Source organism: Chinchilla lanigera, unplaced genomic scaffold (assembly GCF_000276665.1).
Source record: "Chinchilla lanigera isolate Chin_1 unplaced genomic scaffold, ChiLan1.0 scaffold00013, whole genome shotgun sequence".
Classification (NCBI taxonomy): domain Eukaryota; kingdom Metazoa; phylum Chordata; class Mammalia; order Rodentia; family Chinchillidae; genus Chinchilla; species Chinchilla lanigera.
The window spans coordinates 25,943,361-25,955,844 of record NW_004955414.1 but is presented as its reverse complement, the minus strand read 5'-3'; the positions used below and the strand labels follow the sequence as shown (position 1 = coordinate 25,955,844).

Here is a 12,484-nt window from a genome sequence, read left to right as displayed (position 1 = left end):
AACTAGATGAGATAAGGTCCAGAAAGTGGCTAGGAGAATATCTGACACCAAGCAAGTGCTAAAAAAAGAATCCGTTTCCATTCTGTCTCATCTCTCCCCTTCACCCTTAGCTGTTCAGGCAATGTGTTGGCTTTTCAAGAAATTGCCTGGTACCCTTGGTTGATTACAAATGCATGATACCCTTCCAGCAACAGTAGCTGCAGATAAAAGCTGTGACTGCTTCTCAGCTGTAGACAGGTCCAATCAGCTCACAAATGACTCATCCTTGTTGATAAATGATGTGTTATTGGCATTGAGAGGCCCTATCCTGATAAACTTCAACACTGTAGGAAAAAAAAAAGATCCAGGTTGATTGAACAGCTTACAGAGAAGTGCCCAGGGTTCAACGGTGACCTTCAGTTAATCCTGAACACTACCAGACTGGTCATAGGGGGCTCTCTGTCTCCTCAGAAAGGTCTGCAGTCACAGGACTGGTCGTGGGAAGGACTCCAGCTGAGCAGCTGCCTCTTTCCTCTCAGAACTGAACCATTTCAGATTCACTTGCTTTGGATTCCCTGAAGTCATAAGACTCCTGGGCAGAAAAGGCTGGATGCCTGTTCCCTGCTCACAGCTGCCCTAAGCTAGTGCCCTAAGCTAGTGCCTTTGGCAGCTTCGTCTGGTGGCTGAAGCTCTGCCAGGGTGAGGTTTGGCTGGAGGACTCTGTGGCTAGGGGGCAAACCTCGGCTCAGGGAAAAGGGTGAGTGTTTAATCTTGAGCCACGCTTCCCAAGGCCGAGTGTTCCTTGCTGTCAGCAGCTACCGCAGCCCCTGCAGAGACCTCCACCCACCCGGAGCCTACTTCTGGCACGGAAATTCTTTGACTGTAACTTTTAGTCACTCCTTCATTCATAAAAGCCCTGTACTTTTCAGAGCCTGGCGCATAGTTCCCTCCATGTGAATGTGTATTAAAAGAGCCTCTGCTATCGCTCTTGTAACCCCTCACTTCTGGCAGACCTCACAACGCTGCGAAGATCAACTAAGAAAGGACAAGGAAACTTTCTGGAAGGAACAGGCACTTGTGTTCCCTCTGGGCCTTCAAGATATTGGCTGAGACAAAAGGGGGCAGGGAAATCAAAATCACCCCCCCCCCACACACACACCCCGCCTTACACTCCCTAACTGTTCACACGCCCCTGCCCGTCCAGTCACTAACGGGGGCTTAGGGTCTAGCATCTATCAGCGGAACTCGGAGCAACCTTCTAAGACGATAAGACATAAAGAAAGCAAGGAGGAGGAAGGAAGGAGGGAGAGAAAGGAAGGCCTGAGAGAAGTGGGGCGAAAATGCAAGGGCCTTGGGGAGGAGGAAGGAAGGGGAGAGCTGCAAGGGGAGGCGGAACAATGAAGGTCTCGGGCCGTCGGAGGCGCACGGTTCCGGCGGCACGTCCGTCCAGCCCGCCTCCGGCCAGCAGCTGCACGCCGCGCAGCATGTGGGCGCTGAGTCACTGTCCCAGAACAGCGAGCCGCCGCGCAGGTCGGGGTTGGGGGGAGGCTGGTTGGCATCTGCAAAGTGTTTTTTTTTTTTTCTTTCCTCTTTCATTAAGGTTGTGTGCTGACTCCCACGTAGGAGAACTTATTAAACCGCACGTACAGCCTCACCGCTCTTGGGGGTTGGGGGGGTTGGGGGGGGGCATCCGCGGCTGCCGGCAGGGGGCGCCACAACCTAGCCTATAAGCCTGCCGGCTCGTGGGGCTCTCCGGCAGGGAGACGGCTGGGGTTACTGGGCTGCCGAGCTCCCTGACAAGTCCAAACATTTTTGCTGGGGAAGCTTCAAAATTTAAAACCTGAAGCTGGCAGGGTAAACTCCTCCACACAGCCTGAAAGACCACCCTAACTATCCGAAGCGCGCTGTCGCGCAGGGTTCCCTGACTGACTCCATAAAACTGGGACTCCGTTGCGCAACTCGGGGTGTCCAGGCTCGCCTCCCCACTGGGGCTCACCCTTCCCCGCCCCGCCTGGCTGCCACGCGAAGCAGTGACCTCGGGCGTCCCCGCGAAGCCCTTACTCGCACCCGGCACTTGGGGTGTGCGCGCCTCGCAAGAAGAGCAGAACTCGCGGCGACTAAGCCTGCGCGGAGCGGAGCCAGCTCGCACCCGGACCGCCACCCTATCTCTTCCCAGAGCCGGGCGGCAGGATCCCTAGGCTCCCGGGCAGACCGGGTCCAGAACTCTCCCGGGATGCCTGAGCCGAGAATGAATCAGTAACGAGACAGTTTATTTGCTGTTCTATATCACTCACTTTATGTAAATAGATTATACAGACACAATGTTCCCTTCCACAGGCGGTAATCAGATGCACTTTTTATTTTGTGCACACACACGTACACACACACTCACGCACTCCACGAACCCAAACAACAATATTACACCTCGCTGAAACATTCACGTCTTAAAATAGGAGAGGGATATAATTGCTCTAAAATGCCCTTAATGCAATATATAACGTACAAAAATATCTCTATATATTTGAAGTTACAAAATAATCTTGACAGCATGAAACTTAAATATTGATAGTTACCTCTGTATGTACGTACAACACGCATTGCACTTTTCCTCTCTAGGTTTTGGAAAGTTCAAGTAATAATATTGAGGCTTGCGCCCCGGTGGGGTGACACCCCGTGAGAAACTGGTTCGTGGGTGGGCAAGGCAGTGGCTCAGACCCCCGCCCCGAGGGTCCTGCGCCCCATCCCCGTCCCCAGGGAGGAGGGGCCCAGGCCCTGATCAGAGCAAGGAAACCATTACCCTGAAAGGGAGGGTTGTCCTGCAAAGCCAGGGCTCTGGCCAGACGGCGTGTCCTCGACTCGTCGTCTCTGCAGGACTGACAGTCTCAGGCTGGTCCCCGGCCAATGCCCAGGGGCCTACATCCTCCGGAGGGTGGCCAGCACTCGGTGCACCTTGGAGCCAGGGGCCGCGCGTGCCTGTGGCTCTGAGGACACCAGAGTCCGGTCCTGTCCGGCTTCCGCCAGGGAACGACGCCGGCGGCCGTAGCCCTGGGGGCTGATCTTGCTTCGGGGAGCGACGCCGTCCTTGTCCTTGTCTGTGAGTTGGTAGATCTGGTGCGCCAGCTTCTGCACCGTGCATGTCCCGAAGCGGCAGCCAAAGCTTCGGTGGCCCTGTCTGTAGCGCTTGACTCGGACGAGGCCGGCCTTCGGACCGCTGGGGAGGGAAAAGAATGCAACTTGAGACCCCCATCAGGCAGGGCTTTAGCTCCAGTCGCCAGAGACGAGAGCCGTTCTGGAATCCGAGGGAGCTGTCAAGTGTTCCCACCATCTAAGTTGCGATCCAGCCCAACGACCCCGCACCCCTTCTGCACGGGGCACAGTTACCTGGCCGGGGGACTGGGAGAGGCTCTCTTCAAGCCCTGTGGCCCAAGGTCCTTCTGCGCCACCCGGGCCTTCGCGTCTGCGAGCTCAGTAGGGTTTCTGCTGGACACTGGCAGTTCTCTCTTCCCACGACTGACAGCCCATTTATTCCATCTTAAAAACACACACACACACAAGCAGACCCGATCAGCGTGCGTCCGGGCGACTGGTGGCCGGTTCCACTCCCAATCACTTCTAACCCCCGGGGACCGGCAAGCAGTTTTTCCCTTGTCTGCCCGGTAGCAGGACTGGGGAAGGCGCTGCCCCGACTCACTTCTTCAGGGTCTCAGACGCCCCGTCGAGCCGCGCGGCGTCCGCGCCCAGGAAGGCCAGAGAGCCCAGGAACACCAGGGCGACCGAAACCAGCTTCATTCTGGCGATGCACAGACCCTGGAAAAGAGCAGAGCCGAGCACTTGCACCGGAGCCGCTGCACCGCCCGGGCGGAGCACTGAGGGCAGGCGAGGGCCCGCCGCGGCCGCGTCCGTCCGCGCTCCGCCAGGCTCCCACGCTTATCTTCCCCTGGGCGCGCAGAGGCGCCAGAGGCGTTGCAGCCGCCCAGAGGGTGACAGGCCCCGCAGGGGCGGCCGCTGCACAGAGTCAGGCTCGCCGAGGTTTCCTGCTCGACCCCTTGGGACTCGGTTCATGGAGCAGAGGGGACTAGGTCTGTTCCGCTCCATCTGTGGGCGCGAGCTGGGCCCGGGTTGTGGGGTGTACCCCAGAAAGGATCCCACAAAGTGGGCTGCTCTCTTCACCCAGCGCTCCCAGTTTCCGGCCTCGGAAAGGGGCCCCCGCCCCCCGCTCAGCCTGCGGCACCTACCTGCTGAAAGGGGGATCGGCCGAGAACTTGGCGGAGAAAGTCCGAGACGTCCTTCTGGCAGTGGCGAAACCCGAAAGCCCAAGACTGCCTGCGGCGAGAAGACAGAAGTGTTAAGGCTGGCGTTGCTCTGCCTAGTGTCACCAAGAAACCACTCAGCGGCCAGCTCTGGTTCCTGCGCTTTATAAGAGCGCAGGGGCAGGGGCGGGGCTTCGACTGCCCTCCAGCCCTTCCTCTCCTCCGGCGCGCGCGCTCCTCCATGCGGGTGCACGCATTGCTTTCGCGTGGATGTGAGATTGGAGGGTCGCTGATGCCCACAGGGCTCAGAGATAAGCTCAGGGAGACTGGTGCAGGAACTGGCACTGCCCTTATTCTCTGGCATGTGGCTCAGACAGTAAGCGGGGCGAAGAAGGGCCTGTACAGCTTTTTAGGGTGCTTATCGGCGTAGTTGTACATTCCAGAGTTGGGGGTCTTCCTGGGATAGCGCGGCAAGAGTCAGAGGGATCCGGATGACCGAGTGGATGACGAGGCTGGGGAGCTGTGGTTTTCAATGGACCCTGGCTCCTGCCTGCTCAATGACTGACCCAGCCTCGACCCCAGACTCCTGCGGAAGCCTAGGGGGAGGGTCCAGAGCCGAGAAGAGTGGGGCTCGCCAGCCCCCGGAGAGCGGCCGGGACCTCGGGTTTCTGGATGGGCTAATAAGATTTCGCAATAAGGGCAAAGCTTGAAGCCGCCGTAATAAGAATTGGGATTTGGAGGGGGTAGTTAACTGAAATTTCAGAATTTGTCTGCCTATTTGGAAATACAGGAATAGCCAAAATTAGAAAGAGATACCATTTGATTCCCCTCACCCTGTAATCCAATTATGCCTTATAAGGTTACAACCTGAGAGTTTGCCTGGCTGCTTTCCTTCACCCATTGTAAACGTGAGGACTGGCTGCCAAGAGCACACTAATGCTTCACGTATGTTAATCACTTTACAGTTTACAAAGCACGACTACATCCCAGGGTCCTTTGATCTTGACACTCACCCTGGAGCAAGGTGAGGAAGGTAATATCACTTTTCCGTGTCACCAAGCATGAAACTGAAGTTCCGAAAGCTGACTTTATCGTCCCAAAGTCACACTAAAGGTAGGAAGCCATAGACTCCTAATTCCGCCCGGTTAAGCAAGCGCCGATTGGGGTGCGGTGGCGTGGATTCTTTTAGGCTGGGGTCACTATCTCCTCAAGAGGGAGAGGAGAGTTCCAGCCCCGACCCGAAAAATGTGCCTGTTCATTATGAATCAGTTTGAACATGTTTGTCACCGTTTGTGCTTGTCCCTCACAGCGTCTTGACATTTTTTATTTCTTATTTCCCTTCTGAAGGACAAAAAGGAGAGCAGCCCTTGCGGTGCTCCCTGCTTGCATGCCGATCTCTCGTGCGCTGTTACCTGCTACTCCATTCAAATGTCCTGGAGCACAGTGACTAGACTGAGAGGCTTCTGATTAGATCGGCTTCTAGTCTGCACTCCCTAATTTACTCCTTCATGGTCAGGAAGCCAGCATCCCTATCTAGTCCCGCAGGGCTCTAAGTTTCCTAACTGCCCTGCCATAATAGTACTGAGGCCGACTCAGAGCAAAGGCAGCTGTGTGCTGGGTCCCGAGGACCTTGCCCACAGCTTGGTCTAAGCTGAGCACTGCTGGCTCAGCCACCTTTTGGCTGTCTGGACTGAACCATGGACATGGCACCTGAGAAGAAATGGGTACATTGAGGTTATGTACTCATTCGGAGGACTCTTCCCAGAGCCAGTCACCTGAGCAGACTTGAGATCCAGTCGAGGTCAGGAGACAGATTCGAGACTGGCTCTGGTGAGGGCTTGGGATGTGCCGAGGGTCAATGAGGTGCAACGGGGAGAACTAGCCAACCTCTGGACAACTGGTTAGCTGCAGGACAGTCCTTGCAGTGGCCTGGGTCCCGTGGCTGGTCTATTTGCACCACAGATAACCCATATTACCTTGAGTCAGCTAGTTCCAGGAGCTTCCCCAGCCTAACTGTTGTTTTTCTTGCTCACTTCTCTCTCATTTCCATCTCTTCCTTTCACTTTGTCCCCCAAATCATCGTCTTCACAGAGATCACGTCCAGGACAGGCTGTCAGTTTCTGAGAATGCAGCTTACCTGTCTCTAGCTTCCAGCTGGATCCCTGCCAGGTCATATTTTACTTTCATTTTCCCTGGTACATGTCTTGGACTGCCTAGGAAGCCAAGGACCGCTGGACACTGGCCCACAGCCAGCAAAAGTCCCGAGATCTGGACTCCTTCCTTTCAGTCCCTACCACCCCTGAGGGGTTCCATCTGGGTGCAATGCTGTGGCAAGGTATCCTTGCCTCCTAGCTATGTTCTTCAGGAATACCCATGATTCTTGGAAGAAACTGATCTCTTGATTCAGTGATGAGGATGGGGAAGTCAAACTCCTCTTTGAGCTGCAAGCAGCTTCAAAAAGGAAAGCAATCCCAGGATTGCTTGGCTGCACCGAACTGCATTGCCTAAGCCAGCAGGCAGGAACTGTGAGGAATCGTCCACTATCCTCTGGCATGCTCGTGGTCACTCTCTGACTTGAGAGATCTGTCACTTAAAAACCAAGTCAACTCTTTCTTTATGAGAAGTTTTGGATTGGCAGTTTAGAGGACTTTGCTAGAAAGCCCATATCTTGGAAAGTGTGTTTGTGTTTGCCTGGGTGAGTGTGAGGAGAGTAAGTGTGCTCCTCAAAGTGTCAAGGGGTTTAAGTAGAAAAAAAGAGAAGCAATTCTCCAAATCTGGACATCCTTTTTTTCTTCTCTTGTGGAATCAAATTGCCTCACGTAATCAGCATAAACGGGGAAAAAAAATCACTAAATGAATGTGTTTTGGGTTCAGTAGGCCTATCAAGAAGGAAACGCCACAGTGAGAGTTCTGCATGGGTGATTTGTTAACAGTTTGGTTCACTCAGGTTCCAAGGATTGTAAATTCACATTGAGCAGGGCCAGCACAAGGAAGGAAGGAAGGGAGGGAGGAAAGGAGGAAGGAAGTAAAGGAGGAAAGTAGGAAGGGAGGAAGGGAGGAAGAAACATCTTAAAATCTTCCCAGCAATGAAAAAAAAGAAAAAAGAAGAGATTCTGGTTAATGGAGATAATGATTTTTTTCTTTTTTGTAGCCAAGAATTTTTAAAGGTAAGATTATAAATGAACCTCCAAAACACTTTAATAAACATATATATCCTGACATAAGTATACAAATGCTAAAGTCTTGTTGAATAATGGTATTTCAGTTTCTTCTTCACATTTCTACTGAATTATTTTTTAGGCCCTAAATCCAAAGTTTATTCTTAGTCATGTTCAGAGTTTTAAAAAATGTGTAGTGATGGTTTCTCAGCTTATAACACTGTCCCTGAAGCTAGCATGAGACACACTCAGGGTTTTCAGAAAAGTAATGAGAAGTTATAAGTAATATTAATGATATTAATAAGAATAACTAAAATGTGAGTAGCTAAGTATATCGTATAATGAGCTCAGCTGCCTCTTTTTTCAAGCAGGAAATTTTATGTTATGTTTATTGTTCATGTAGTTCAAAATGTCTGTTGAGTTTAGAGCTTGTTTACAAAGTTCTCTTGGAAAAAAGTTTCAAGATGCATCCTGAAGTCATAACATCAAGTGGTTTACAGAAAGGACACAATCAGCCTTGCAGATTTGGTCTCATATAGAGAAATAAAGCAGAATACATGACCCAGGGCCATTTTTTTGGATCTTTGACATCTCAGAAGAATAAAAACACAGATTCTTTCCAGAAAACGAGCATGTACGCAAAAGCCAACTAAAGAATAAAATAGGCATACAGTTCAGGACATCAGCCAAGTTAAAAACTCTGACACAGAATAAAAAGTACTTTCTATATCTTTAATTTCTGTTTGGTTTGGAATGGTGGGGATAGGAAAGACAGTTAACCTCTGTATTTACAGCATGGTATTTTCTAGAGCATCAGCATAAAGTAATGCTTTTGGTATCTTTTTTCCCCCTCTCATTTTCTTTTTTTGAGGTGATAGGAATTGCATAAGAGGGCCTCACACATGTAACTTTCTCCCTGAGCTATATCCCACCTCAGTGCTTCATTTCTGTGCTCCTGGGCTGTCCTTGTACGTGATAAAGCCAAAGCTTAAAGTTTACTTTGTAGGACAAATGAAAGCAAACACAGAGAAAGTAGTAAACATAAAGCAAGTTTTTAAATAGCAGTAACAGAATGAGATAAAATGACATCAAGAGAAACTATATTTTTCAAGGCAGGGTCTTGCTATGTAGTTCAGCCTGGACTTGAACTCACTATGTACCCCAGGCTGGCCCCAAACTCACAGCAATCCTCCTGCCTCAGTCTCCTGAGTGCTGGGATTGCAAGTGTGCACCACCACTGTCAGCCTGAAACTTAATATTGATGGCACAATGGATGGCATTCACGAAGGGGTAATAAGAGATGACCAAACATTTGATGTCATCTTTTACCAAAGAGAATGGTGTTAACAGGACAGCAACCATCATGCTACCCACTTCTAAGAGTCTGTGACTTACAAGAGGGTGTAATGAAGCAATTTTTTCTTTATTAATTCTTCTTTTTAAAAAATGTAGTACTGAGGATTGAACTCAAGACCTTCATGATAATCCTTTTTTATTTTTGAGACACAGGCTCACTAAGTTGTTAAGTTGCCCAGGTACACTCAAACTTGTGATCCTCCTGCCTCACTTTCCTAGAGTGCTAGAATTATAGGTATACAGCTCCACACCCAGCTATAATGAAACAATTCTTATATATGGACCTGCATAATCTGAAGTCTATTTATTTCTTCACACATATTTACTATATTAGTCAGCTTTCCATTACTAGGACAAAATATCTGATGTACACAACTTAAAGGAGAGAGTCTACTTTGGCTTGTAGTTTCAGAGGTTTCAGTCCATGGTTGGCTGGCTCAGGGACAGAAACATCATGGCAGAGGAAAGCTGCTCACCTCATGGCAAAGCAGGTTGGAAAGGGTCAGAGAGGAGAGGACTGGGGACCAGATATATCTCCCAAGATCATGCCTACCACGACCCATCCAGGCACCCAGAAATCTGCTTTCCTAACTTTCTAGGGGTCTCTCAAGCCAATCAAGATTAACTCTGGAATTTACTGATCATTATTCAGCACTGTGCTAAATCCTGAATATATAGTAACCACCAACGCAAATGTCATTTTTGATATTGCAGTAAGCCTACAGCCTAGTAGGGTAGGCAGTGTGACAAATCCTCATAGAAAATAAATATACAGTTGTAAACTGTAGGAAGTTTCCAGAGGAAAAGCAAGACTACAGGGGCCTAATGTTCCAAGTAGAAGGCAGCATGTGCAAAGCCCTAGTGACAAGACAAAGTTTAATACATTAGAGAAAATGAAAGGACGTTCATTTGGTTGGAATATCCCAAATAAGGGAGACTAGAGAGAGTAAATTCAGGGTGCTGGGGATTTAGCTCAGCGGCAAAGCGCCTGCCTGGCAAGCGCAAGGTCGTGAGTTTGGTTCCTGGTACCGGAGAAAAACCAAAACCAAAAAAAAAAAAAAAAAGAGAGAGTAAATTGGACACTTCAGGACACATTAAAGATTTTTCATTTTATTCATGATGCTATGGGAAGCTATTGACAAGTTTGAAGAGAGAAGCAACATGAACTGATATACATTTATTTATTTATACATTTAAAAATTTTTATTAGTCCATGTCTGCAGCACACAATTCTTACGCTCCTTGTGTAGAGTCAGTCCCTGTACATAACATGGCTTCAGTCCTTTTTCATGCCCTTCTCCTCCCCTGCTTTCCCCTCCCCCTCTTGATCCCCTACCCATTTGAAAAAGATCTTTCCTCTACCTCCTATTATCTTTTTTTTCTTTGTTTATAATTTGGGTTTCTCATGTAATAGAAACCATGCTATATTTAAGCTTGTGTGTCCAATTTATTTCACTTTTCACTTCATGCTGTGGTCTCAGGCTGCATCTATTTTCCTACAAGTTTATTTTTCTTTACAACAGAGTAGTACTCCATGGTGGGATATAAACCTAAAGATCACTTTAGTACTAGGGATGTAGCTTGGTGTAGAACACAAGACCCTGGGCTACATTCTTAGTCCTGGAAAGAAAAAAAGAAAGAGAGAGAGAAAGAGAAAAAGAAAGAGAGAGAGAGGAGAGATAAGAGCAAGAAGGGAAGTAATGTAGTGATAAATTCAGAAAACCTACGAAAATTTAGAGATAGCTAGTCTCTCCGTAATTTCTATTACGTCCCTCATTCCTATACACGCTCCACCTAAATGACATCAATACAGCCAGCTTCACAGACACACACTCTGTCTGGATACCACGGCCTGCCGTCTGAAGAGCCTGCACTTGGTTTAATGTTCTGTTGAAACTATTTTGAAATTCTCAATAATTTTTGAACAGGAATCCTATATATTCATTCTGCACCAAGCTCTGAAAATTATGTAGCTAGTCCTGCTCACCAAACATGCAATCTAAGTAAAAGCAGCCTGCAGACTCTCACAGTACCTATTTATACTGTAGCTGCTAATGTCAGGGGTACTTCAAATGAAGGTCAATCATTTATCTCATCACACACACAAAGGCAACTGTAGGACACTTCAGTCATCTCTGCAGCCCTCTTTCCTGCACCCCAAACACATACCCAAGATAGGAATAGTGCATTTGCAATACAAACTTAATTTTAAGTAGCCTGCTTACTGTCTTGAATTCTTTTTTTTTTTTTTGGTACTGGGAATCAAACTCATGACCTTGTACTTGCCAGGCAGGCACTTGTACCACTGAGCTATCTCCCCGGCCCCATCTTTGATTTTTACCAGTATAGAAAGCGGGAAAACTAGTTAGGAGGCCACTGTAACAGTCACTGTGGGAGGTGATAAAGGCTGGCTGTGGCATGGTGGGAGGGTGGGGAGAAGGCGATATACGGGGGGAGTAAAAGCAGTAGGATTAAGTGACAAAAGTGGGGCTGAGAGACAGGTGCATCAAGGGTAGCAATCATCAAGTCTCTTGCTCAGGCAACTGAGTCCTTGGAAATGTGGCAGCAGATTAGGGAATTTTCCACCACATCCTTAGCCTCCTTTGTTATGGGTTAGTAGAAACAGTCTGAAGAGGCCCCAGCCTTGCTTGTGGACGTTTGGTCAGGTCTCACTCTCGTACTGCTTCTTTGAACTGTAGTGGCTAACCACAGGAAGCACTTGAAATGACTGTAGAGATCCACCGCTTACGTGACAGCAGCCCACTGCTTGAGCAAGGGCTGATAAGTCTGCTCACTGGTAATCAGCTCCATTTTGTCTTCTAAAGCAAAAAGGCTGGTATCTGCTTTAGGTATATGTCAGTACTGTGCTCATAGCCCTTCTCCCTTGCCACTCCTGCCTCGATTAAAACAAATCAGGGCTTGCTTGACTTTCCTCAGTCTTTTGGTAACAGATGACGGTGGTTATCTTGGGGTTGGTGTGGCTTTCTGCCAGACTCAGCAATCAGGCTGCCTTACTTATCAGGATCTATCAGTTTCAGCAGCCTAGCAGCTGTTGGCTGACGAGTAAAGTGCAGCTTCAGTGTATGCTAGATACGTTCACATGTAGACACAAACATAGAGTACCTTTAAATATAAACCTGCAATATGTGAAAATCCCTGTGCTACAAACATCCACTTGCAAATGGCTGCCAGTCTAACCAAGACCTTAACAAATGCAATACGGCAGATAGCACTAGATGCTAAGTTTGAAAACAGCTAAACACTGATTTTTCAAAATAGAATGCTTATGCAGGCCATGGTGGTGAATGCCTATAATCTCAGCTACTCAGGAGGCTGAGTCAGGAGGACTGAAAATTCAAGCCCAGTGTACGCAAATTAGCAGGAACTTGTCTCAAATAAGAATTTACAGGGGCTGGGGATTTAGCTCAGCGGCACAGCGCCTGCCTGGCAAGTGCAAGGTCATGAATTCAATTCCCGGAAAAAAAAAAAAACAAAAGAAAAAGAATTTACAGAAGGGCTCAAAAGGCTCTGGATGTAGTTAACTGGTAGATTATCTATGTAGTTTGAGTTATAGGCCTGGGCTCAGTTTCCACTGCCTGTCTCCTCCACACAAATTAAACCAACACCTGCAAATAAAATGAAAACCAACACATTTAAAAAGTAAAATAGGCTGGGAGTGGTGGTGCACGTCTATAATCCTAGCACTTGGGAGGCTGAGGCAGGAGGATCACTGTGAGTTTG

General features: G+C 48.7%; 1 protein-coding gene across 1 annotated transcript; it reads right to left on the bottom strand.

Moving 5' to 3' along the window:
* Positions 1-2,251: 2,251 nt before the first annotated feature.
* Adm (adrenomedullin) lies at positions 2,252-4,372 on the bottom strand. Its single transcript, XM_005380275.2, has 4 exons — positions 4,215-4,372; positions 3,671-3,786; positions 3,361-3,510; positions 2,252-3,190 (listed from the first exon to the last, which is right to left on the bottom strand). Exons 2-4 carry the CDS (start codon positions 3,766-3,768, stop codon positions 2,893-2,895), a joined length of 546 nt encoding a protein of 181 aa, XP_005380332.1. The 5' UTR covers positions 3,769-3,786; positions 4,215-4,372; the 3' UTR covers positions 2,252-2,892.
* Positions 4,373-12,484: the final 8,112 nt, after the last annotated feature.